Raw genomic sequence first — 25,066 nt, 5'->3', positions numbered from 1 at the left:
AAAAATACCAAGGTGGCGAGGAATGCAGAATTTATGTGTTTTAAAATATATGAATTTCCCAAAATTTGTAACTTGAACATTGGTTAGCATTCTCAGAATGAACGTTAAAAATGTAAAAATCAGTCTGATCTACATCACTTTGTGCCAACTAGATCTGACGACATAATTTTATTTGTTCATTTATTATGACGTCATGTCAGTGTTCATGTGAAGTAGGCTAAGCTCCATAGTAAAGTTATGATTTTTGTAACTTCAAGCCCGATCCCTAAAGCTTACGGTAATCAACGAAAGTGGTTTTTAATCTTTTGAAGCTTCAATGCTTTAAACAGTTTTTCAAAAACTACCTTGTGATATTTCTTGAAATGGTAATTTAGTAATGTAAATGGCGAATGAAACATGTTTACAGAGATAGGAATTTTAGACACCATTATCCAATATGCATTTTTTCAAGGCTTTTAACCTAGAGGGGGTCAATAGGCTCTTAAATATCCGATACACTATTTACTTCTTAGGTCAAATTATTGCTGGAGTGTAAAGGTAAAACATATTGAAATGTTTCAAAAATCTGAAGACAAATTTCCGGATATGGTAGGCTATGGTTAGTCAAAATTTGACCACTACACGCACATTTTCATCACCCAGAAACCAAGAAAATGGTTCAGTAGATGAAGAATTATTGAAAACAGTCAAATGCAATACATTTTCTTTAATTCATATGAAAGAGAAATATGTCTATCTTTTAGATAAGGACAGTGCCTTAAAATGTGTGTATATCAACACTGCTTGTTTTAAAGTGATGTGTTCTATGTTTAGAAGTGGGTGTACTCTGGGAAAGGCCGCTGAACATATTTTTCTTCGGGAATTTGGTCAATATACATCTTCGACAAAATACATGCGAATTTTGATAGAAATTTGTAGGTTTTTCAATATTAAGATGTGGTATGGGGAATTACCTTAATAGCAACCGGTCAAGACAAGTTTGAAATTCATAGACGTGTAACAACCATATTTCGGGTGTACGTATGCATAAATTAGAGGCAAGATGTAAGTGTAATAAGAAGAGTAGATTCAACTTGTCATCCTAGAAAACAACTTTAAAATCCAGGACATGGTCGTTTTAATGTTGGTTGCTTTCGTCACTTAGTTTGAACAAACTATAGAATCTATATGAAATACTGAATTTATTTTAGATATGTATGGGCCGTCACCCAGCACCCAAAAATGTAACATTCTTTGTCACATCTTGACATCAGAGGAATACTGCGCGTCATTAAGTTCATCATGGAAAGACAAAACAAGAACTTTGGGAGAAGTATTTCCAATCCTACAGAACGACTCTATAGTCGACGAAGTCGATGTCATTAAGGAATTGATTGAAACTGACAAAGTACTGACATATAAAGCAGGGAATAACGCCGTTGGCTTCGTGTCCGACGATGTCCGCCATCAGGTGATGAGTTACTTTGTCCTGAATTGTCTGAACACTGTCGATGCCTATGAGAACTACATCCGATTGTCGTCAGTAGACTCGTTGTTGGAGTATGTACGTCCGTGGTGGTACAACAGAGATAAAGATGAACGATGTATGTACCTACCGAAGGAACTGAAGACGACACACATACAAAGGCTTGGCTTGATGGCCTTACGTTACTACCCTATACTAGACTACCAGGATTGGGTGGGAAAAGATGGTGATGTGTTGGAAGCCCGTGAGTTGCTCACTTTCTTAGCTTTAGATAAATGATTGTCAATTGCATATATTTTATTCATGTTAACACATCTCTACCATTGACATCAAATACATATCGCAACAATTTGTTTCAACTTATTGAGCTAAAACACTCACAAGAAAACAATAATATTCACGGTCTATACACCAATATACATCGCTAATATAACAAATAGTACGTTTAGTCATAGAGTATTTTTCATAGGGTCCGGTCCGGGCCAATCAATATCGTGTGCAATTATAATTACCCCGTTTCCTCCTTCCCTGTGTTCATACAATATGTAATTAAGCAGCGTGTGCAATATTATATATAACGGTTGCAACGGACTTGTCAAAAGCATAACTTAATACTTCATTATATTTATGTGTAAACATATAGATATACATAATTATGTGAATGAATAACATGGAATATGCTTTTTAGAATAAAAACATATCTTCCGATTATAGATGTAATCGGTAAAAATTGCATCGGACACAGCAACCGATTCTAACCGAAAGTCGCTTATGAAAATTAACTGATGTCCCATCATTACTGTTCCAAACTGACTGTGTAACGAATTTATTCATCTAAAGAGGTTTAGGAAATTTACCCAGTTTTCAGTAACCGTTTGGCTAAATATCACTCAGTTGTGCAATTGAACACCATATTATACATACATTACATTGAACATCATACAATCACCGTATCAAAACACCACAGTTAAAGATATGAAGAATTACATTAAAGAAACAAATCGTATACATCATTGAAACCCTTGAAATTCAATTCAGACGTACACTGAAAGTAAATACGTAAGCTACGGTAGCTGTCAGACCAATGTACTCCTGCACGGATACGGTGTTTTGTAATTTCGGAATGTAATTCGATTCGCAAGTGATGTCACTGGTGCCAATAACATAACACTAATCAACCGTAACTAATTGGCTATTTACACAACTGCCAATGGACATCGTATGTGGATCGGCGCCATCAGAGTATGTTGCCATGTGCACACAAATGTAACTATGGCGTCACAGTCGTATGTTACAATATAAAACGCGAGCTTTCAGATGCATCTAAGATATCATAAATATCTAAGGTATTCTACCACTATCAATTTCCACGTATATGTTTATGTATTAGAGTGAATAGGACGTTAATGATACCAAAACTGAATCCGTGGTGAAAATATAAATAACACATTATACATGATTCCGTTCTGGCCTTTTAACTTCATCCACAGGCGCGCTTCCAGCGAAGAAATGCATTGATTTGATGCAATTCCTGCTCCGATCCACGTCCGAGTCTTCTTACCTGTTACGGAAAACGACAGACGCGTGATCCGATTGAACACAAATAGGATTTGCAAGTGACGTCACATTTATCAATCTAATAACACACTCTGCACGAGACGCTTCCATACGAGTTAGAAATGCTAGAGAGGAACATTGAATAATGTACAATCACTCTCTACAGGGAGATGGTGTATTGGAAACGATGTGTCGTGTCATTCTTATTGTCCAATCATATATCTACAAATTTGTATGAAGCAAGTTAATAACAGTGTTTGGTCACCTATAACCTCGACTGAGCAGGCATCCATCTACGCGAGAAAAATTTTATAATCAGTAGAATATTTATCTGATCATTAGATGTTGAAATCAATACAGATAAATCGGTGATTTTTATTTTACCTGGGTAAGTAATAACTTACTGCTTCACATTTAATATCTGGAGACAATTTTTGATATGGTCCATTCATTTAACGGGTACTCTTATTAATATAATATATTATAATACTCTTAAATCCTAATGTACATTTTTCCTGATGCTCCATGATGATGGTAGGTAGGAAATATCGGTATCAAATTTTTAAACGATTTAGAAGATATAGGTTATCATGTTTAGATTAAATTCGATCATCGTGTAATTTTTCACAAGGTTTGGACGAATCCGACGACAACGTCGCTGATATCAACACATTCTGTGTCGTTATAAACCATTCTCTGTAATATCTACACGTTTCTCATCATGCCGAGTCCGCTGTGCTCTTAGCCTGTATGGTTATTGTAGCGGTGGTACAGTTTTGGATGGTTCAATCCCAAGTCGTCTACTGAACTGATATAGCAATACGGAGGTCGTATGATATGTTCTACGATAGGAGTATGGGCAAAGGGCTTATGATTATGTATAACTTTCAACTACAAAAGATTGTAGAGGATACGGATTCAGTACGATAACACCACAGTACGTAAACGTCACTCCTTTTTAGTTAGCTCAAGCGATCTTATTATTTGGTCAAGGGTTGGCGTGCGACATGCAATGTGCATAAAAGTTTAAGAATTCGGGTCATATTTGAAAACTTCTTGGTTAATTTCTTTCTGTTGTGCACCAGGACATCCCGGGGTCTATCAGAGCAGGTAATACCACTCTTACGCAATGGGAGATAATTACACAAATATACTAAGATATTGTAGATATTAAAACTCCAGAACAACTGATCGTATTTGAACCAATCTTGCAGAATAGGATAACTTAATTATGTAGAGTTTAATTTGTTCAAGGCTTTACCACTCGGACAAAAGTTGTAGCACTGAAATGAGTTTGAATTTGGGAAAAACTTGAAATTGTAAAATTTTCAGATGTGACCATTATTGCTAGATATCGGATCATTTTTGATGAAACTCGGTATATACTTGCCTCTGACTGTTAAGGTAGCTCATTACACTATTTTCATATTTAGCAGCTCGTTAAAACCAAAAAAGTATGATTTCACCATCGAAAAAGTGGTACAAGCTCTCAAGTATTTTATATTACTTTTTTGTGATTTATCCCTGAATGATACAAACGGTTTTTTGTTTCTAAAGAAAAGACACTCTAGAGTACAATTTTTGAAGTTCAGCGGGATATATGGGAATCACTCTGTCTGTCCGTCTATCTGTCTGCCCCTTTGTTACTCTGTGCTAATTCGTGTCCGGGTCTTAACTTCTTTTTTCTTTGACAATGGCATACAGTATTTGGCGCACAGGTGAATCACCATGAGACGATGTGTTGAGTACCTTCACGACCTCTATATGACCTTGACCCTTGACCTCAAGGTCAAAATTAAAGGGTTTTTTTTTTACAATGGATTCGTGTCCGGGCTATAACTTCTTTGTTCTTTGACATAGGCATGCCATATTTGACACATGGGTGTATCACCATGAGACGATATGTCGGGTAACTTCATGACCTATATATGACCTTGAACTTTGACCTCAAGGTCAAAGCTGATTATAGGGTTTTGACATAGTCATACCATAAGACATTTTTTACACTCAGGAAAGAGGTAATTTATACCTATTAACAACACTCTTTGGGAGTTTTGGTTATGGGGGGAGGGTATTCTTACATTGCATTGCTCACAGTACATCTTGTTTAAATCTAAGGATCAAATATACAAACAACATGCCAGTCAGAAAAAAAGATATATCAGATAAAAATATTCTAAAAAGCAATTAAAATTACTTGATCAAAATTCAGAACCACTACATTTTTTTGTAAATTGAACCAAACCGATTTGAATTAAAGAAAAGTAGTCATTGAGAACATTCTAATCATAAAATCACATTCCCTTAGTGTAAAATGCTTTCAAATGAAACTAATTTCTTGATGAATAGGGCATAACTTTAACAAGAATATTATTCTTTAATAATTTCCATCAATCTTATCGGCATTGGTACTTTTTTCTCATGTTTGAATATAGTGATTCTAATCTAAAAATGGTCATGTCGTTTCAATTTCTTTTGATGACATATTTCTTCGATATATGCAAGGTGAAGATAACGAACTGGGATAAATCTCATAACGCCTATACGCAATACAAAATAGATAGTTGGGGAAACACGGACCTCTGGACACACCAGGGGTGGGATGAGGTGCCTAAGAGGAGTAAGCATCCACTATTGACCGGTCACACCCGCCGTGAGCCCTATAATGTATATGTTTATTATGAGATTGATCACTGTTCGTTATTTTCACCTTGCATTTAATTTCCCATTTTTTTCTTTAACTGTTAATTTTTTCGGCTGGTGCAAGTTCTATAACATTATTTGATAATGTTACGTGCCTAGCTATCTAACGCCCTCTCACTCAAAATTTAAAAAAAAATTAAATTATACAACTTCATTAGGTTTAATGGGCACTATTTTGCTTATCTACGTAATCCATGTTTATGTAAGCGGACAATCTAGGCATGTTTAAAATTATTGTTTTCCATCTTCCCCAGCGAAAAGATCTTTCATTTATTGTGTGAACTCGTGCTGCACGTGCTGTTACACGATGTACCGACAAGTGTTTGAAATACCACATGTATGTGTTTATGTACATGAGAATTTGGCGTTTCATAAAAAAGTTTGAAAGTCTGCGGGGAGGTCTGCATACGGATATACATGTATATCTTGATATATATGTGCAATGGAAATATTCCCGATTTACAAACATGTTGAGGTTTCAACTTACAGAAAACTAAAATCCATTTAGCGACATTGCCCACTTTATGTTTAGGATTTTTCGTTTCAAACATATAAATGTGAAAAATTAACACATAACGGACGACATAAGTCAAGGATTATTAAAATAAATCTTTTTTTATTGAATTAGTATTACGAATTTACAATAACATATATCATTAAAGGATATAGATATATATATGTTGCCGTTTTATACGTTTTAATTTTCACCCACAAATAACTTTTCGCTTAGTATTTATTTCTTTTATTTCTTTGTTTTATCACACGGAGGAGCACTGTGGCACCAAGGGGTACATGTGACATCCACGGAGATCCTCCGTGGACTTAGATGTCTGGCTCGTTCAGAAAAAACAAGACTTCAAAGATGCAGACAATTTTAAAAGTCCGCCGTGTTTTGGACCTTTTTTTAGTACCACCGCGTTACAAGGAACACACACAAAACCCGTGTCATGTACTGTCTTTCTTTAAAAACTAGGAAAGTACTGAAAAGCGCTAAGCTGACTTCATCAATTATGTCTGTAATGTTGATGAGCAGGAACAGCAGTAAAAAAGTGCATGCGTTAAGACAGTAAATAGGGATCTTCTACTGTCTCGCTAGTGAGCTAGCTTTTCTAGTGATGTGGTAGTGTTTCTCTTTTGATCGTGCACGTTTTGTATAATGCAAAGAGGAATGTATTATGTAGTGATTGACAAGTCTATTAATTAAATACTTTTAATGACCTACATTTTTCCAGTTACTCCCCTTACACAGGAAGTTGGGGGCGCACTTACGATCGCAGTCCTAAGTTTCACATAAATAGTAATAACAAATAGTGTATAGTAAAGCTTACGTTACCAAATTCTTTATTATGTTGAATTTCAACAGGTTGTATTCTATCTATGACACAAATCAGGTTTAGTTTCTTCGATTTTATGGAGAAAACTTTTTGAAATATGCACTTTGTCAAACTGTGAAGTTGGGGGAGGGGGAGGAGATGTTATAGGCGTATTTAAACTTTATTTCTGCCCAATTTATAATACAGTTGATACCGTGAATATCAGTAGTAATCTGTTTTAAAAACAACAGACACCTAGATATCATATAATCAGGCACGTTGCATCGTTAAAAGAAGGGGAAGGCGATTTCATGATATTCCCCTACAATTCCAGACAGGTACATTAAAAAAAATCTAAAGCTCGAGAGAGAAGGCGGCAAGGGTTGATCTTTCAGCTCCATTCATTGGTTAAATTTTACTTTCCCACTATGTATAATTCACAATGCTGTTTTAAGAGGGGAGGGGGCTTGCAGCTTATATAAAGATCGAACTTTGCATTTACTTTGCATGTAATAATAAAAGAGGACAAACCCATTGTTGCTATGTGCCTGATGATTGTTTTTGTGCTCATTTGAGTAATTGAAGTGCAAGAAGAGCTGTAAGTTGTATGTTTTACACAAAATTTAACTTTCTAAAGATTGAATTACACGCACGTTGCGTCGTTTGAAAAAAAGGGGAGTGACTTTATAATATTGCCCTATAATTCTTGACAAGTATTTTGGGTTTTTTAAATCCATGTTCTGTTTATTGCCACCTGGTGTACATCCAACAACATTCAGTTTTATTCAGTGTGAGAGAATGGAAATTGACAATGTACATGTATGCGTTGGTTGCACATGTGTTTTTAGGCATATTTTATTGTATGTGTATAGGTTGTCGAAAATAGTGAAAAAAAAAATAATGAAGAATTGCTGATCTAAAGAAGTCGAGAAGTAGTTGATATTTACATACTTTCTTATATCATTACAATATTTACTGATTGTGTGAAAACTACACCGGAGACATATACTAGTAAATGTAATCAGTAACCGAACTATTCTTGCTCAGCTATACTATTTTTAAGTCATTACACTTAAGTTTTAGAAATTTTCCTTAACTAGCAATTGATTGCAATCAAAAATAGTAAAGTTTCCATTTATTCCTTATATGACATCGTCAACTGAGGACCACAATATGCTGCGCGCCATCTGTAATAATGGGGAAATAACTCGCATAGTATTGTGAAAAATGTAGGCCATTACATCACCTTTTACAAAGGGATGACAACTGTTAACTGTTAAAATTCTGCTCTAAAATGACACAATCAATACATTTTGAATCATATATTCAACTCATGCAAAATTATCCTTATGATACGCTTGCTTTAGAATTTTATCATTATGCCTCCGAAATCGAAGATCAGGGGGGGGGGGGCATATTGTTTTTGTCCTGTCTGTCATTCTCTAATTCTGTAAATCTGTAATTCTGTCATTCTGTCTGAAACTTTAACCTTGCTAACAACTTTTGAACAGTAAATGATAGAGCTTTCATATTTCACATGAGTAGTCCTTGTGACAAGACCTTTCTGTGGGTACCAACATTTTTGACCCCGTGACCCTGACCTTGGAGTTTGACCTACTTTTTGAAAACTCTAACCTTGCTAATAACTTTTGAACAATAAGTGATAGAGCTTTGATATTTTAAATGAATATTCCTTGTGATAAGACCTTTCCATGAGTACTAACATTTATTACCATGTGACCTTGACCTTGGAGTTTGGCCTACCTTTTGAAAAGTTTAACCTTGCTAATAACTTTTGAACAATAAGTGGTAAAGCTTTGATATTTCACATGAGTGTTTCTTGTGACAAGACCTTTCCGTTGGTTTTAATCCTTTTGACGTTGACATTTAACTTTTAATTTTTTTTTTACATTGGTTATTACTTCTAAATGGTAAATATTAGAGCTTTCATATTATATATAACCGTTTCTTTTGACAAGATCTTTCTACTGGTACCAAGATAGTTGCCCTTGTGAACTTAGCCATCTTTGGAGTTGGCCATTATCGGGGGCATTTGTGTTTCACAAACACATCTTCTTTCCATTCAATTTCAAAAGGTTGACGCACTCTAGCCTATACATCCACCCTTTCTTATTCAACAACACCTTTGGACTGACTTTTTCTAAATAACAATCTATATTACCTATCAATATGAAAACAAAAGGTTCAGGATGGGGATGTTATAAAAACGCATTTTCCTAATTGTTTACTATAATTACTCAAATTTAACCAAAATTATAGAGTTATCTTTCTTTTTGTCCTCAATTAATATCAATTTATTGGAAATTGATACGAATGTATATGCAACTTAAGAAAAGAACTCGTTTCTGTGGTAGACGATAAAACAATGCTACTTGCTGTTGTCTTTTCATCGCATGGCGTTTTAATTTTTAATTACGATTTTTGAATTATATCGAACAGAGGGGTAAAAAACTTTGTAAAGTGTTACAGTACCAGCAACGTTATTCTTGACATTCATATCGTGTTCTATCGTGTTTGTATCATATCGTATCGTGCGTGTATCCTATAATATCGTGTTTTGTGTTTATCAGGTTTTCCATTTTCTATCGTGTTTTGCGTTTATCTGGTCTATCCTGTATCATGTGTTGCTTGTATCAGCTTTTCCGTTTATCGTGAAAATCGTTTACCGTATAGCTTCGGGGACTATCGGAATTGTATATCAAATTTAATGAAAAAGTACCAACTGTATTCGTTTTGTTAAAGAGGTTATTTTTAGGAATCGAGGAAAGACAGTATGTTTAAAACAGAAAAAGTGCCATCTTTCTGTGCAGAGTGGGTGAACATTTATCACAATTTCATTTTAAGTTGTCTGGAAAGTTGTTCTGCTGAGCAAACGAAGGACAAAAAATATGATTGCTCCTTCATCGGAAGTTTATAAACATTTGCTTGTCAAGAAACAAATATTTGTAATTAACCCATACAGAGAGATAGGAAGTTCGATTTGAAAGGAAAAATCAGTAAATCGCATTGTTTATTACGTATATTTTAATAAAGGCTCCTTTTCTACTGATTTTTCCACCTGTATTCTACTTATATACATGTACCAACTACTGAAGTTATGCGCGTCCTTATATCTGATTTTGTGTATCACCCTTGCTTTGGCAGCAAACATTCTCAGGGACATTGTATTTCACACATGTAGAAGATTTAGGTTTTAAAAGGGTACAAGGGTGTTGCATGTCCCAAACGTCTGTTCAACTGGGCAGGACCCTGCTGTCAGCGTTCTTTTTTTTTTCTTTCTCACATATGTACGTGTATATGACATTTGTACTATGTACCAATAGTCGTGCGGGTAGATACTGAAATTAATGCCGGTTTTGATGATTATTTGATTTTTTACATACTACACACGAATTTTTTTAAGTGTTCCAAAATCGAAGCCGTTTTTAATAGTTCATTTATACTTTGTTATTAAAATATCAATTCAAATAAAAATGTTCAAGTTACTTATGCCCATCAATTATCACTCATATTCTAGAAATATCTAACGTATGAAGATATGGTGCTGTAGATTGGATTTTTTTTAAGCGGTCATGATGAAAATAATTGTAATTATTGAATGAACGTTGAACATAGAGCTTGATGCAAAATAACCACATCCTAGGTACACACAAATTATTACTTGGATTTATTTCACATTCAATGTGATAGATATTAGAATTAGAAAACTACCGAGACATGATGTCACTAAATTATATTACATTTAGTTCATTCCGTGTATAATGTATAGATTAAACATTAGGTGACCATATACGTTTTAGAATCATTGACTGAGAAATTCACACACGTATATAGTTTCGTTTTCTGATTTTAGCTGTGATGGCGTAGTAAAAATAAATAGAATGAAAAATATTTGTTAAACCAGTACGACCGTGTATTATTATCAACATAATGTAATTATGTTGTAAGTATCAACATTTCGTTTTGTTTAAATTGCTTTTAAATTTACAACATTTCTATCGGGTTCTCCGTTTATCGTGAAGATCGTATATCGTGTTTTGCGTTTATCAGGTTTATCAAGAAGATCGTTTATTAGGTTTTGCGTTTATCAGGTTTATCGTGTATCCTGTCGTATTGTGCGTGTATCCTATCGTATCGTGCGTGTATCCTATCGTGCGTGTATCCTATTCTATCGTGCGTTTATCATATTGTATCGTACATGTATCCTATCCTATCGTGAATCTATCCTATCCTATCGTTCGTGTATCCTATCCTATCATGCGTGCACAGCGGGGTTAAGGTGTCCCGAGTAAAATAACAAGTAATAACAGCATATTCATATAAAAGTAAAATTCTTTCAAGCGTCGCATATTGTTAGTAAAAATTGTTTGTCAATACATTAAAAAAACATCGTATCACGTGGGGAAATCCTTTGCGTACCTATTACATCGTCATACAAGTGACCTAGAGCTATTTTTATCCGCTAGACTTTTAGTTGTTTATCACTTCGGTACAGGTGAAAGATGCACTCAAATCATTTACAGCTTGGGCTTGATATGTCGACATCGATATGGTAAATTTAAAGAGTGATACACATCGGTACAATATCCTCTCAAATATAGCAATTTCCATAATCTCAACTCAAATGTTGGGCATTTTCCAAATTCACATCCAAATCGTATCAAAACGAGGAAAAATATTGTACCTTCTGTATCAAAATCCTAAATCTGCAATTAGCTACCTTTTTGAATATGCCTCGGTCGAATTAAAATATCGTCATCTTTCACCTGTAACGAGTCGATATGTACCTGCGTTGATTTTCTTTATTCCAAATGACGATACACATCGGGGGCGATATCAAGGTCACAAAGTGATGTAAAGATTACAGTCTTCCGTGCACATACTATATATAAATATATGAGACTTATATATTATCGAAGAAATTGGGGGGGGGGGGGGGTCATCTGACAAACAGATTAAAACACATACAGCTTGAACACTAGATAACGGCAATAAATAGCGATAACATATTATATCATATACCTAGTAGTGTATCATCCCTGATATACCTATATTGGCTAGGGCGAGACAGCTGCAAATAGGTAGGGCTGTCTCGCCCTAAGGGCCGATATATCTCTGTCTCGGCCCGTTGTCAAGGGGCTGTCTCGCCCTCAAATTTCAAATGGCTATTTCTTCTTTAATCTTTTGAAATCTAACATAACTACATGACAAAAATGATGTTAGACACAATATTTTTCAAATATAATACTTTCTTCGACGACAAAATTTAATTTAAGCAGAAAAATTAAATAAAAACGTTTTCAAAAAACAGCGCCAAATTGTAGCGAGTATCTAAGCAAAGGGGGGTAACCCAAGTAACAATTGTTTATTTAGAACAATAACACGTTTAACTTCATTTAAAAACAATCAACATTCTAGGCGACAGAAAACAGTAGGAGGATTATGGAAGGTGATACTAAAGCATTATTAGAAATTCCCGGTCCTAATGGAGATCAAAATGTTAATTTACGGTAATTTTGATGTAGAAAACTGCTTTAAAACGATTTCTGAAATCTAAAATCCCGAGGACTTGGCAATAAAACAAGAAAAGCAGAACCAATATCTTCCGACGTTTTTCAACGACTTATAGATGGTAAACAGATGGGAAACGGTAAAAAAAAACTTACTTCAGTATAAGGTAACATTCCCTAAGCAAATAAATAGCAGCATCAGATCTGTAAACATTCCCATTCATACGATGACGCCACGTAAACAAAGTTTTACAACTCTTACAAATTATATGAAATAATGAAAACAGGCGAGTTTGGTAAATCCGCAAAAGAAATAAAAATAATTCACTTATTTCCAATTTCAGTATTCATTAGCAAGCCCCTAGGAGCTGCTTAATAGTATATACATGTACATGAACAGCACATCGAGAGATATGACGAGTTTCTCAGCCAAGCAGTTCAGTTAATTGAAACGTCTAGGTTCTAGACCACATGAGGGGATGTCCATGATTAATCAGCAGTGGAATAAAGCTACAAAACCCAGACTTTAGCATGTTTCACAATGCCAATAGTACTGGAAACATAAACAATAAAGTAAACTCACTGAAGGAATAAAATAGTCAAACATCGTTGTACCGTATACCATGTATTTATGTTTGGGTCAATTACCCCCCCCCCCCCCATTTTAAAAAAAAAATGTTTATCAACTTGTTGTGTTTTAGGTATATGATATAAACAATATCACACTCTAATGTTGTTCTCGGACCTGGGATTGCCCCTCGAGTGATCTCGGCCCGAGCCCGTAGTGCGAGGGCCGAGATCAACTCTCGGGGCCAATCCAAGGTCCGAGATCAACATTAGAGTGCGATATTCTATATATAACATTTTCCCCGCGATACAACTATAGGGCTGTACGTCGTGACGTACTTTTATATTGTGACGTCATATATAGTATGAAGTGCACCGAGGTACATTTTATGATGTTTGTTTTAACTTTACTCGGGACACCTTAACCCTGCTGCGTGTATCCTATCCTATCGTGCGTGTATCCTATCGTGTGTGTATCCTATTCTATCCTATCGTGCATGTACTGTATCGTGTTCTATCGTTAATCATGTCAAGAATAAATGAATGTAGGGGGATGGGCAATATATCAATGAAGCAGTATTTATTCAAAAAATTCTACATAAGAAGAAAAATCTCTTTCCATGACCTTCAATGCGATATTTAGATATATCGACGACGTTTTATTTATTAACAATGCTATTTTTATTCAGATAAACCGCCGTGGTGTTTTAGTGGTTAGAACGTTCGCCCCGCATGCGGAAGCCCCTGGTTTGAATCCTGGCCGCGACAATCCTAAGTCGTTCAAACAGGTAGTGACAGTTCCATCGCCAAACACTCGGCATCAGGTGTGAATGTCACGGGTCGTCGGAGATGACCTTAGAAACGGATGTCCCGTGTCACAGTAGGTGTGGCACGCTAAAGAACCCTCACCTCTCAAAGGCCGTAATAGCCGAGCAAAGGCCTAAATTTGAGGGCCCCCATCGGTGTTCGTGACGTTTCCATATGAATGAAAAATTCTCGAGAGAGACGTTAAGGAAGATACCATCATTCATTCATATGTCGATTCGATATATCCCCGTGACCTCAAAATAAAAGACATCACAGAGTTGTATAAATATTAAAGACAAACTAACAACTCAACTTTATGATAAACATGATGATTTCACCTTATCCATCATTAACTTTAATTCTTCGTTGAGGCCTCATCCTGAACTATTGGACAATGATTTGAACAAGCTGGAATCTGCACTACCTGTAGATACTTATGTATCAGTTTGACTAATCATGACATTGTTGCTCTTCAGAAAAAAATAGTTTTAAAATTCATCCCATATATTCTCCTATAAAACAATATTGCGGCCCAATCCAATCCAATGCGGAAATGATTTAAACAAAATTGAATTGATACTAGGTTCCTTGAGGATGTTTGGATATAAACGGTGAAGATAACGAACATTTATCAAACTCAACACTCCAATAAGAAATACAAAATAGAGTGTTGGGGAAACATGGACCCCTGGATATACCAAAGGTAGAATGAGGTAATGAAGAATAAGCATCCCCTGTTAACCGGTTACACCCACCATGAGCTTTATATCTTGATCAGGTAAACGGAATTATCTGTAGTCAAAATCATTGTGCCAAAAACGGCCTAAAATAGGTATGAAACGCGTCAGACAGCATTTAACCCAATGTTAGGTTGTATTGATAAATTGGATTGTTATAACGACCGTGCAATTTGCGACGTGCTGACTTTAAACCAGACTGTTAAAAGTCCTGCACCACTGACTTGTTTGTCAGTAGCCTGCCTCGATTTGAAACCTGACCAGACGCATAACACCCTCTTGCGTATCAATTCAGTTGAGAGATATAAATACCATTCGCAGGTGATGATGTAATATTGCTACATGAATATGGAAAGATGACGATTCGTCGTAGGTGTGAATAATGCATCGGTACAAATGTCGGTCATACACAGAATTCAACTTGTGAAACTGTTTGGCACACCCGCCCTTTTTTCAGTGTCTCTTCGTAACAACCATAACAGACATAATCTGTGATTTGAAAGCCAATGCAGTATTTCAAAATGGCATTCATAATAGAAAATAATTATTTGTATATGAATATATCAATAAAATTTCTAAGCTTTACAACTTCTCTTTCTCCTCGTATAGATTGAAATATATTGAAATATCTAAATAAGAATAGTTGATAATGTTTTATTTACAGATTACTAATGTTATTCACATTTCATGAACGAAGTCATATTCAAGTTACTGGTTTTTTTTTATTATTTCAAAGAAATTTGGTATTTTGTGTCTGATGTATTGTATGAGTATTGCAATTTATAATTCCAGTGTGCCTTCCCTATGATGTATTCAATCTTGATTACGATACCACGAGCCGGTTAATACAATTCACAAAGACACTGGAATCACAGCGACAGGCGCCCCCCGGTATCCTGAGTCACAACAGTGCTCTTGGATCATTTTTAATCCTTGAGAATTTGGACAAAACAATAGGTAAGTCTTTAGAATTGTTTTATTCAGAAGATTAACCATTTATTAAGTGTCATATTGTTAGACATATCGTATTATGTTATACAATAACTTGACGATGAGATGACTGTCGATAAAACTACACAAACAATAAACATGTCGTAATATATAAATATTTCGGAAAAGGACTTCTGCGTTAATTTTCAGTGATTTGCTTTTTATATTGAAAAGAACTGGGAACACACGTTCTCTAAAAACTTGAATGGAACATAAATAATAATACCATGTTTAAATAGCACCCTTTCTCATACACTATGTACATATATGTTGCATATATAACCAGTCATATGTTTAGTGGAAGAACTTAGTTTTGGTAATTATCCACACTATGTACATGTGATGACCAACTGCTGGATTAGCGAGTTCGATTAAAGCATTTGATCTAAGGAGAAGTAAAACACCCATATCTAGAAATGGCAAATGTTATAGATTGATATCTTTCCCTTTTCCCTTTTCCCGGGAATAGTGGTTATATTGTTCCCCTTACCCTAAACAATAATGATGGCGATACTTCCCCCTACATTCTTAGTTTGTTATAGTTAGCATTTCCCACATGGGTAAGGGTAACCCTATCCCCAAACCAACAATATATTGAACCTCAACTCCTTTAGTGCATGGCTTCGAGATTTACCCATATCTTATTTCATCAGGATCGTTTCGTATAAATAACAAAATACGTATATATTGGGTATATTTTGTCAACAAGTTTGGTCCCATAATTAAACATATGTTTGTCATTACTAAAACCTATTAAAGGCAGCAATGATTATATCAACTATAAAGGCATGAGCAAGTCTAGTGAATGTACTTAAAGGTGCACGTGTATTTGGTAACAGCCCCTTGCTTTTTCTAACGTGGACGTGAATGGTATAAACATATCAGGTCGAAGTTATGAATTGAATCCATTTATTGAAATTCTCCCACACAATTTAAGAAATTAAAGTGTCCCGGAAGTCAACAATACATTTTGGTTTATCTTATGTATTTTTAAAAATAAATACCGATAGTAAAATTCTTTGAGTTATTTCTTAATCAACAAACGATATAATGGGCAAAAACAACCTTTACCGTAAATTCACACCTTTACGATACCGAAAACGAGACTGAAAATGTAATACCGGAGCTGACGTCACAACCCATCATTGGCAGTTTCTTCACAACAAGACGAGAGTATAAGAGAAGAAAATATTCGAAGAGAAATGGCAAGTAAGAGTAAGAGACACATATGTGTAGTTGCAGGATGCAACAACAGGCCCTCGGACACCGTTTCCGTCCACAAAGGACGAGCGACAGAGAACTGCATGGACTCGATTTGTGAGCTGACCCATGCAGACTGGACATGATCGTCACAGTATACTGTTGTTTGTAGTGCGCATTTCCCGGACGAATGTTTCGAGGCTCAGTTTTCACTGATGAGAGAATTTGCAATTCCTGTGAAAAAAAAACGCTTCTGCCTGGTGCGATTCTATCGCTTTATCCTAAGAGGAAAGTGGACGACCTCAGCCTTGCCCTGTTCTCTTCGCCAGAGCCTAAACCCAAGCGCCAGGCTGCCGTCAAGCTGGATAAAAATAGGGTACGTCATGTGTGTTACTTTATTATGAGATTTCCATCGGTAAGAAAGTTTATAATTTTTGTTGTATTCTGTGACGTTGATTAGCTTTTTTTCACTTTATAAGTTACAATACACGTACCATATAACGAGTTTCTTACATGCCCCCATCTGATCAGGACCCTGGATTAGATTGTCGTTTAAACATATTCTGTCATATAGATCCACTGACCTATCTTAGTAATGTGATCAAGAACTTTGCATAATTTAAATATACGAAGACTTTTATTACTCTTTTAGTGGGCAATAGTATTTTCCAACACGTTTAAATGTTAACATTGCAAAGATACCAATTCTGATCAATCAAGTGAAGGCTGTAGAGTGGGTTGCCTGTAACCCCTGTTATAACTCCTACATGTACATCCTTTGGATTTATACATTAATGAAAATTAAATTATTTCCAAAAATGACATATGATGGAAACCCCTCTTCACTAATTTAATTTACACAAATCATGGGCAGATCCAGGAAATTTGGAAAGGGAGGGTTTTTTTTTAGTTGCGAAAGGAGGGTTCCACCATCTATATGTGTAGGTGTTTTTTAGCAAAATATTCTGATGAAAGGGGAGGGTTCCGACCTTCGGGATACCCCCCCCCTCTGGATGATCTGCATCCCCCCACTGCAAATTATTTCAATATTTACATGCGGACATTTTGTTTCAAAATAATATAATTACAGTAAATACATTATAAAGCACTATCGTAACACTTATTTTATCTTTTTTTATTGGGAAAGGTTGATGATTGCTGCTCTACATTTTAATGAGAATTTCTCAAGGCTGCATGTCATAACGAAGGAGGGGGGGGACCAACAATTTAAAATCAGCTTCTCGAAGTTCAAGCGTGGGGAATGCAGTGTTCGTAGGAAGCCTGTTGATCCAACAATTAGTAAGAGTGTACTTCTAAAGATAATCTACTATCATAATTCATATCAAAATTAAATGGCATGACATTTTCACTATTTTTGCATTTGTCACTTTTCTTTCAATCAAGTTTAAAACAGCAATACCAATGTTAATGAGAATATGTATTATTTATCAAAAAATTATTTATTAGGATATAAAGCATACATAAAATTTAAATAATGTCCATTTATTCCAGCCCATCAGTCCTGATGAAAGAGACTTATTTGGCCTTTCATGGGTCATCAGAACTATTACCATACTCATTGCCAGCTAAACCACCTCCAATGTGCAGTAAAGTTTTCCATCCTGATAAAGAAGAAGTGGTGCTACATTTTAGATCGAGGTTCAGTCGGAAAGAGACATCCGTGTGAATGCAAGATGAAGATAACGAACAGTGATCAATCTCATAACTCCTGCAAGCAATACAAAATAGATAGTTGGGCAAAACGTAATACTAGCTATTTGGACATTCTAGGAAAGCAGATAAAAATATGTTGGTAATACAGATGTGCTCTATTTTAATCTTGTTTAAAAATGTTAAATCGTTGTGAAACACCTTTATCTTTGGTTTTCTTTAAATCTGAACCAAAGCCATATAGAATAGTAGGTTGTGAAAACAAATTTTGTTATTTGTTTTATAAATAAAAAAAGACTGGGAACAACCATGATATAGGGTCTGACCGTTGGGTAACAATCTGTTTGGTCTTGCATACAACAGTGTGTTTTTGCAAACACTTTATAGAATGAAATATTAGCATAGTATATGTAGTATTAGCTTAGTATATATAATAGTTGTAAGAGTTAAAAAATGATAAAACTTCTTTTTTTAATGAGAACATGAAAACAGAGTCCTCGTCCCGTTCCTTGGTGCAGAAACATTTTATTTAAAATATTGTTTGTGTAGCTGATGCTTTCTAGAAAATTGATATTTTGTAGTAATCTGTTTTGCCAGTATTTATTTATAATTATGATATTTTTTACTACCATTATGTTTATAAATGTATTATTTTTGGGTCATTTCTGTTAGAATGTTGTGCTTGAAATTTTTTGTATGCATCATGGATGAATCGTACATTTGTTTTTAAAAAAAGTTGCTTCAACTAAATCATACCATCACTCAGGTGCATTGAATCCTTGATACTCCTCAGAGGCAAAGAAATTCGTCACAGCACATGAGGGTAGAGAGAATCGCACCTTGTACCCTAGGTAGCCTTACCCATTGGGGTCATGTGGATTTTGTATTGATTAAATCAATGGAAAAAAAACTGACTTGCTCTTCAATTTTTGCCCTCATTTCTCCATACTGGGATCAGTATTGGTATTATGCCGTCTCGAGCCCATGCACATCTAAACACACTGATGAAAACCCAGGGTGTTCAGTAAAGCAGGCTAGTTCCTTGTTGAATGACTCCCCTCTTCTCATCAACCCTTGGCAATTCGGTGCAGCATACAATTTCCTTGACAGCTGACATATGGGAATATAATCCACATTGACTCCTAAAATGATTTGTAAATCATGTGAATTTGTGAAAGAATAGAAAACTCAATAATGGGGAAAAGATAAGACAACTCTCCTCTAGATGATATTTTTTAAAAATTCTTAGAAAAAATTGTAAGTACAATTATAACAGTATAAAGGGGGTGTCATATGAGAGGATAGAAAAATCAATGTTATTTTTCAGCTCTTTCCCAATGAAGTAATGAGCGAAAATACACAACAGGAACAAATGATTTTGTAATAATAGTAAGGCTATTGATAATTGAGGGTATATACCATACCACTCCCTAATTACTAAGGGGTGGTATGGTACACACCAGTGCGACCACTAACATTGTTGTTACAGACAAAATTACAGATTCCTGTGAAAACGACGTGGACAGGCGTAATATAGTTATTAGACATCTGTAATTTTATCATTAATGTAATTAAGAATCATGTACAGTTAAAAATGATTGATCAATTTCGTATTTCCCAATTTATTTTATAAACAAACAGTCTAACGGTGCCTTATCATTCCGTGCTTCCGAGGCGATGTTCAAGTTGTTCACGTTCAGCATTCTCCCCATTTAACTCGTCAAAATAGTCAGAATCCGTTGCAGCTGGCTCATATTGGTAAGGGACGATGTCTGTACGTACTCGTAACGATAATCTTCAAAGGAAGACGCTTCAAATGATATGTGGAGGTCGATTTCGTCCACAGAAACGGATGTATCGTTCGCATTTGCCATACTGCCCTGTTTGAGACTGATGGGTTGTGATGTCACACGTCATTATGGCTAAATATAGTAAAACCGGAAGTCCAGTTCATTGATTTCGGGCAGGTGCAAAAATAGCTAACTTTGACGGCGAATATCTCGGTATTGAATGCACGCACGATCATAAATTTTTGTCCTTATATTTTTAAATGAATTTCTGAACCAATTTACCATTTTTGCACCCATGACTTCCGGGGCTCTTTAAAGTTTGGAGTTATTTGAGACATGCACAAGAAATATTACTCTACTACCCACACCCTCACTACCACCATCACGACCATGAATTCAGAAAAGGAAGGTTGGGAAAATAATGATAAAATAATTGGGATTTTAAACATCGACAAAATGGAATATGTTGAATTTTTTGGTTAATGGAACTTAATCAAATGCGACGAAAAGTGTACCATTAATCTATATCTTGACCAAAAAAAAAATCAAAATCCAGGTAAGTGTTGTTGATAATTGTAACCGAAAATTGTAACATATGTTGCATTTACATGTACAAAGTCATAAGAACAGCCTCTGGTTCATTGTTTGTTGCACGTCCCGTCGGGGATTTTACACTCATAAGGAGACGGCACCATCAGTCGGTGAAATATTACAAATTTAGATCTATGCTTTGCGCCCAAGGCCGTAGCAGTGTACGTTCTTTAACATGCCAACTCCTACCCAAATAGAAGACCTCCATTTTGAAGGTCATATCCGAAAAAGCCATGAACTTCACTTCTAAATCCAGAACGTTTGATGAAGGAGGATTCACTGCTTCTTATTACGTCTGAGGTTTGACACGGCAACTGCACGAGCGGGGTTTCGAACTTACGATTTCCCAGTTACGAAGCAAAAGTTCTACCACTGAGCTACCGTGACAGATTGAGTGTGTACGGCTTACATAATGTTTCGTTAACCACATTAATATATCATTAATAGGAGTGTACAATGGGACGGAATCAAGAGTTGGGTAGACTCTGAAAAGTTTATTGTACAATACACTATATTATCATTATTACACTTTGCATCGAATTATGGGTTACCAGTGTATTGGGGTAAATATTTAATTTTACAACGGTAATCCACCAGTGATCTTTTCCAGGGCTGCGTTATTGAACTGTATACAGATATCCTGGTGGTATCATGCGGTTCCTGGTGGATCCTTCCGATCACACGCTGACATCGTATGACCCAAGTCATAATGCTACAATTCTTTAAATAATGAAATGGTATCCGTGAGCAGCAAATTGTATATATGGAACGTGACATTTTCATTTTGAAAATTTGAATATGGTTCTTTCTATATGATTTAAGGATGGATGGGATGATATCATGTAAACAATTACAACGCAGACATGGGGTATTGATTTTTGTTATCAGAAAATGTCGAGCAAGAGGAAAGACTACTAAGACACGATAAAAACCCGTAGACAAAAATAAACGGAAATATGATGAATTATTAGGCATATAGTTGTTTCTTAAAGAGGTTCACACCTGCGATTTGGAGCAAAGTCATTTTTGAGGGGTGGGTGGGTGTATTTTTGATTTCTACCCTGAAGGAGAATTAGGAAATTAAAAACAAAAACTGCGATCGTAAGGCTTGTTATTGAGCTACAGTATCCCAAACATGATATTTTTGCACTTGAACTTTATTCAATTAAACTTGATTTACATGTTGGTGTCAAAACAACGTAGGCATTACAAATCAGTTAGATATACGGATCTATTCTAACAATACAGTAAAACAAGTTAATGCAAGTTAAGGAAATAAATGATAATCTTTTTGTACTTGATATGCGAAAAAGTTCATGGTATTGCATTTGAGAGCTTAAAGGCCGAGAAAATAAGCACCGCCTTGAAATTTACCTGGTCTGTGAACCCTTGTCAATCAGGAAAAATTAAGCTTAAGATTGGATGCTAGAAATTGATGGACTTTTAGCTTCTAGTCTTTGTGTATACCTTATGTAAAACTTACACAGTACCAATTTTGATGCACCAGATGCGCATTTCGACAAATAATGTCTCTTCAGTCATGCTCAACCGAAATCTTTGAAATCCGAAATAACTATGAAGTTTTAGAGCTAAATATAGCCAAAAAACAGCGTGCCAAAAAAGTGGAGCCAAATTCGTCCAAGGATAAGAGCTATGCATGAGGGAGATAATCCTTAATTTTGAAATGAATATCTAAATTTTGTAACAGCAATTAAATATACATCCGTATTTTCAAGCTAGTAACGAAGTACTTAGCTACTTATCTATCTTAACTGGCGATCGAGGCGTCCGTGTAACCGTTTGATGCTGACCGCGTAGTCCAGCTTGATAGGGAAACGGTTTTGGTTTTTTCATGTAGGGAGATTCACACAATAATAACAATCAGTACATGAATTATAAAATAATATAGGGTTAGGGTTAGGGTTAGGGTTTTGATAATTATTATGAATTGTTAAATATAATTTACACGGAGATCGATTTAATGTTAAACATATTAATTATGAGTAAATGCATTGTATGCTAAGGAAATCTTGTTTACACTCAGTTGAAAATTTATAAGCGTAATTTTCCCCTTGAAACAAAGCGGCAAAAGTTCAACTTATCGGAAGAAAAATTAGCCGCAATAAGGACTCTTTCTTGTGTTTAATGGTTGGATTGGGATCCATAGGAAGAAAAAAAATCTTCGTCTATACCAGTTTTTAAGGAACTGTTGGAAAATGCGAATGTCCTGTTTGTGTAGGCCATGCGCTATGGCCATATCGAGTCACAAAGACAACTTAGGTAGCCAGAGAATTCTGGTGTGCGTCCAGAAAAAAACTAATTCAAACAGAATAAAACTTTCTAAGCTGTTTTGGAATATATAGTCATCATGGGACATGGGACATCAACTGTACATAGCCAGACAATCTACCGCAGTACGCAGAAACTCTCGTCGGAAACTGTATGTTTGGCAGTCAAACATCGTCAGATACTGGGTATCCGACGAACAAAGGCAGTCAAATGAATACAAAAAACTTTGAATAACGAATAGTTTGCCTAAGTTTCCAATGGCTAAGGTTGTCATTTATATAAAATAAATTTATCGAGCTTTAATTTTTACGTTTGATTCATTAGATTTAATTATCAACGTTTCGATTAATCTGCAAAAAAAAAAAAAAAAGCCCACTACCATGGAGTTTTCAATCATACAAAAACGTACAGGTAATGCAGGTAACACAGATAATATTCCGTGTATTTGTACATATACAAGCTAGCAGGGTTCTCTCGGCCTTGAAGCTTCACACCTGCCTTAAATTACTTCCGCCCCTCACTTAACTTGCCTGAGGAAAACCAACCGGTTGAAAACCTTGGCCTTTAGTATGACATATTAGGAGTAAAGTCCATTTCTAAATTTCGTATAATTTTTTTCAAGTCTTCTTATGAAATTCAAAATGAAACTTAAAAGAGTGGGGTTGGAGATTCAATTTTTAAATTATTGCCGAAAATACTAAATCTTTATACAAAATTTCATGCATATTGATTGAAACTTTTTTTCTTATTCTTACCTGCTAATTTTTACCTGCAAACAATAAAAGAGGCAGAAACCATACCATTATCTCGCAACATTTTTTGATTTTCATGAACAAAATTAACATTTAAGCACAGTAAAATATATACATTATATCAGTTCTTTATCGTCCTTTATTGGGGAAAAACATTAGAGTATTATTCATCATTAGTGGACGACGCTTTCTACATACATGCTCGAGTTATGACATCATTTCTTTTTGCAGACGAGTGATATGTATGCATTTATATATTAATGGTATGAATTATCATTTCTATACAGTGCACAAGCATAGACATATTTAATAGAATATAATTTACAATATCATTGATTTTCATTTGAAGTAGAATATTTTTTAATTCTAGTATAAAACTTCATAATCTGCTTGTTTTAAAAAAAAACTGTTCGTCCATGTATGTATGATTAGCTAATTTTCTTTGTCAATGCTTAACCAAAAATGCGTTAACCGAACTATCAATGTAAATAAAGGACTACAGCCACAAAGTACTAAAATCGGCCCTTTCGCAAAAAATAAAGGAGACTTTCATATATGATGCTTTAAGATTTATAGGTCATTGAACAATTTATTTCAAAACAATATCTTTTCTAGTTATCGTTTTACAGTCGTTTAAACTTTGTATTGTTTTTCAGCATGAAAACTAAATAACGTCATGATGCTTACGTCATGGTGTTGACGTTATGAGAATCACAGTGTAAAACACCAAAAACAATGGACAGATAGGTTAATATATATTTTTGGGTCTTATTCTGATTGTAAATCAGAACTGTTAAAATACTAGGAACTTGTATATTTTCTATCACGACGTTTAGATTTGAGATATATTGCCCCCTCCCCCCACTTTACATTTGTTTTTCGCTGTATTGGACATAATTTAAAAATTGTGATAGTAGCCAGGGGTCAGTGTTTGCCCAACTCTCTATATCATGTTACTTATGGGAGTTGTGAGCTTGATCACTATTCGATATCGTCACCTTTCATTTTCAATCCAATTTATGTTATCATAGTTTCCAAGGAATGAAAAATGTGGCATCCACGTCCTCAAATTTTGTCTCCAACTAAGATATTTTTAAATTTAA

The 25,066-nt window shown here is 35.2% G+C and overlaps 1 protein-coding gene across 1 annotated transcript in view; it reads left to right on the top strand.

The window, feature by feature from the left end:
* Nucleotides 1–25,066, top strand: part of LOC125673047 (uncharacterized) — a 424,666-nt gene that overhangs the window by 176,406 nt on the left and 223,194 nt on the right. The window contains exons 6-7 of the mRNA XM_056159423.1: nucleotides 1,191–1,709; nucleotides 15,473–15,637. Of these exons, the coding sequence (XP_056015398.1) occupies nucleotides 1,191–1,709; nucleotides 15,473–15,637 (684 nt within the window). The remainder of the gene's footprint in view (nucleotides 1–1,190; nucleotides 1,710–15,472; nucleotides 15,638–25,066) is intronic.

The sequence above is a fragment of the Ostrea edulis genome, chromosome 3 (genome assembly GCF_947568905.1).
Source record: "Ostrea edulis chromosome 3, xbOstEdul1.1, whole genome shotgun sequence".
Lineage (NCBI taxonomy): Eukaryota > Metazoa > Mollusca > Bivalvia > Ostreida > Ostreidae > Ostrea > Ostrea edulis.
This window is presented reverse-complemented; position numbering and strand designations above follow the sequence as displayed.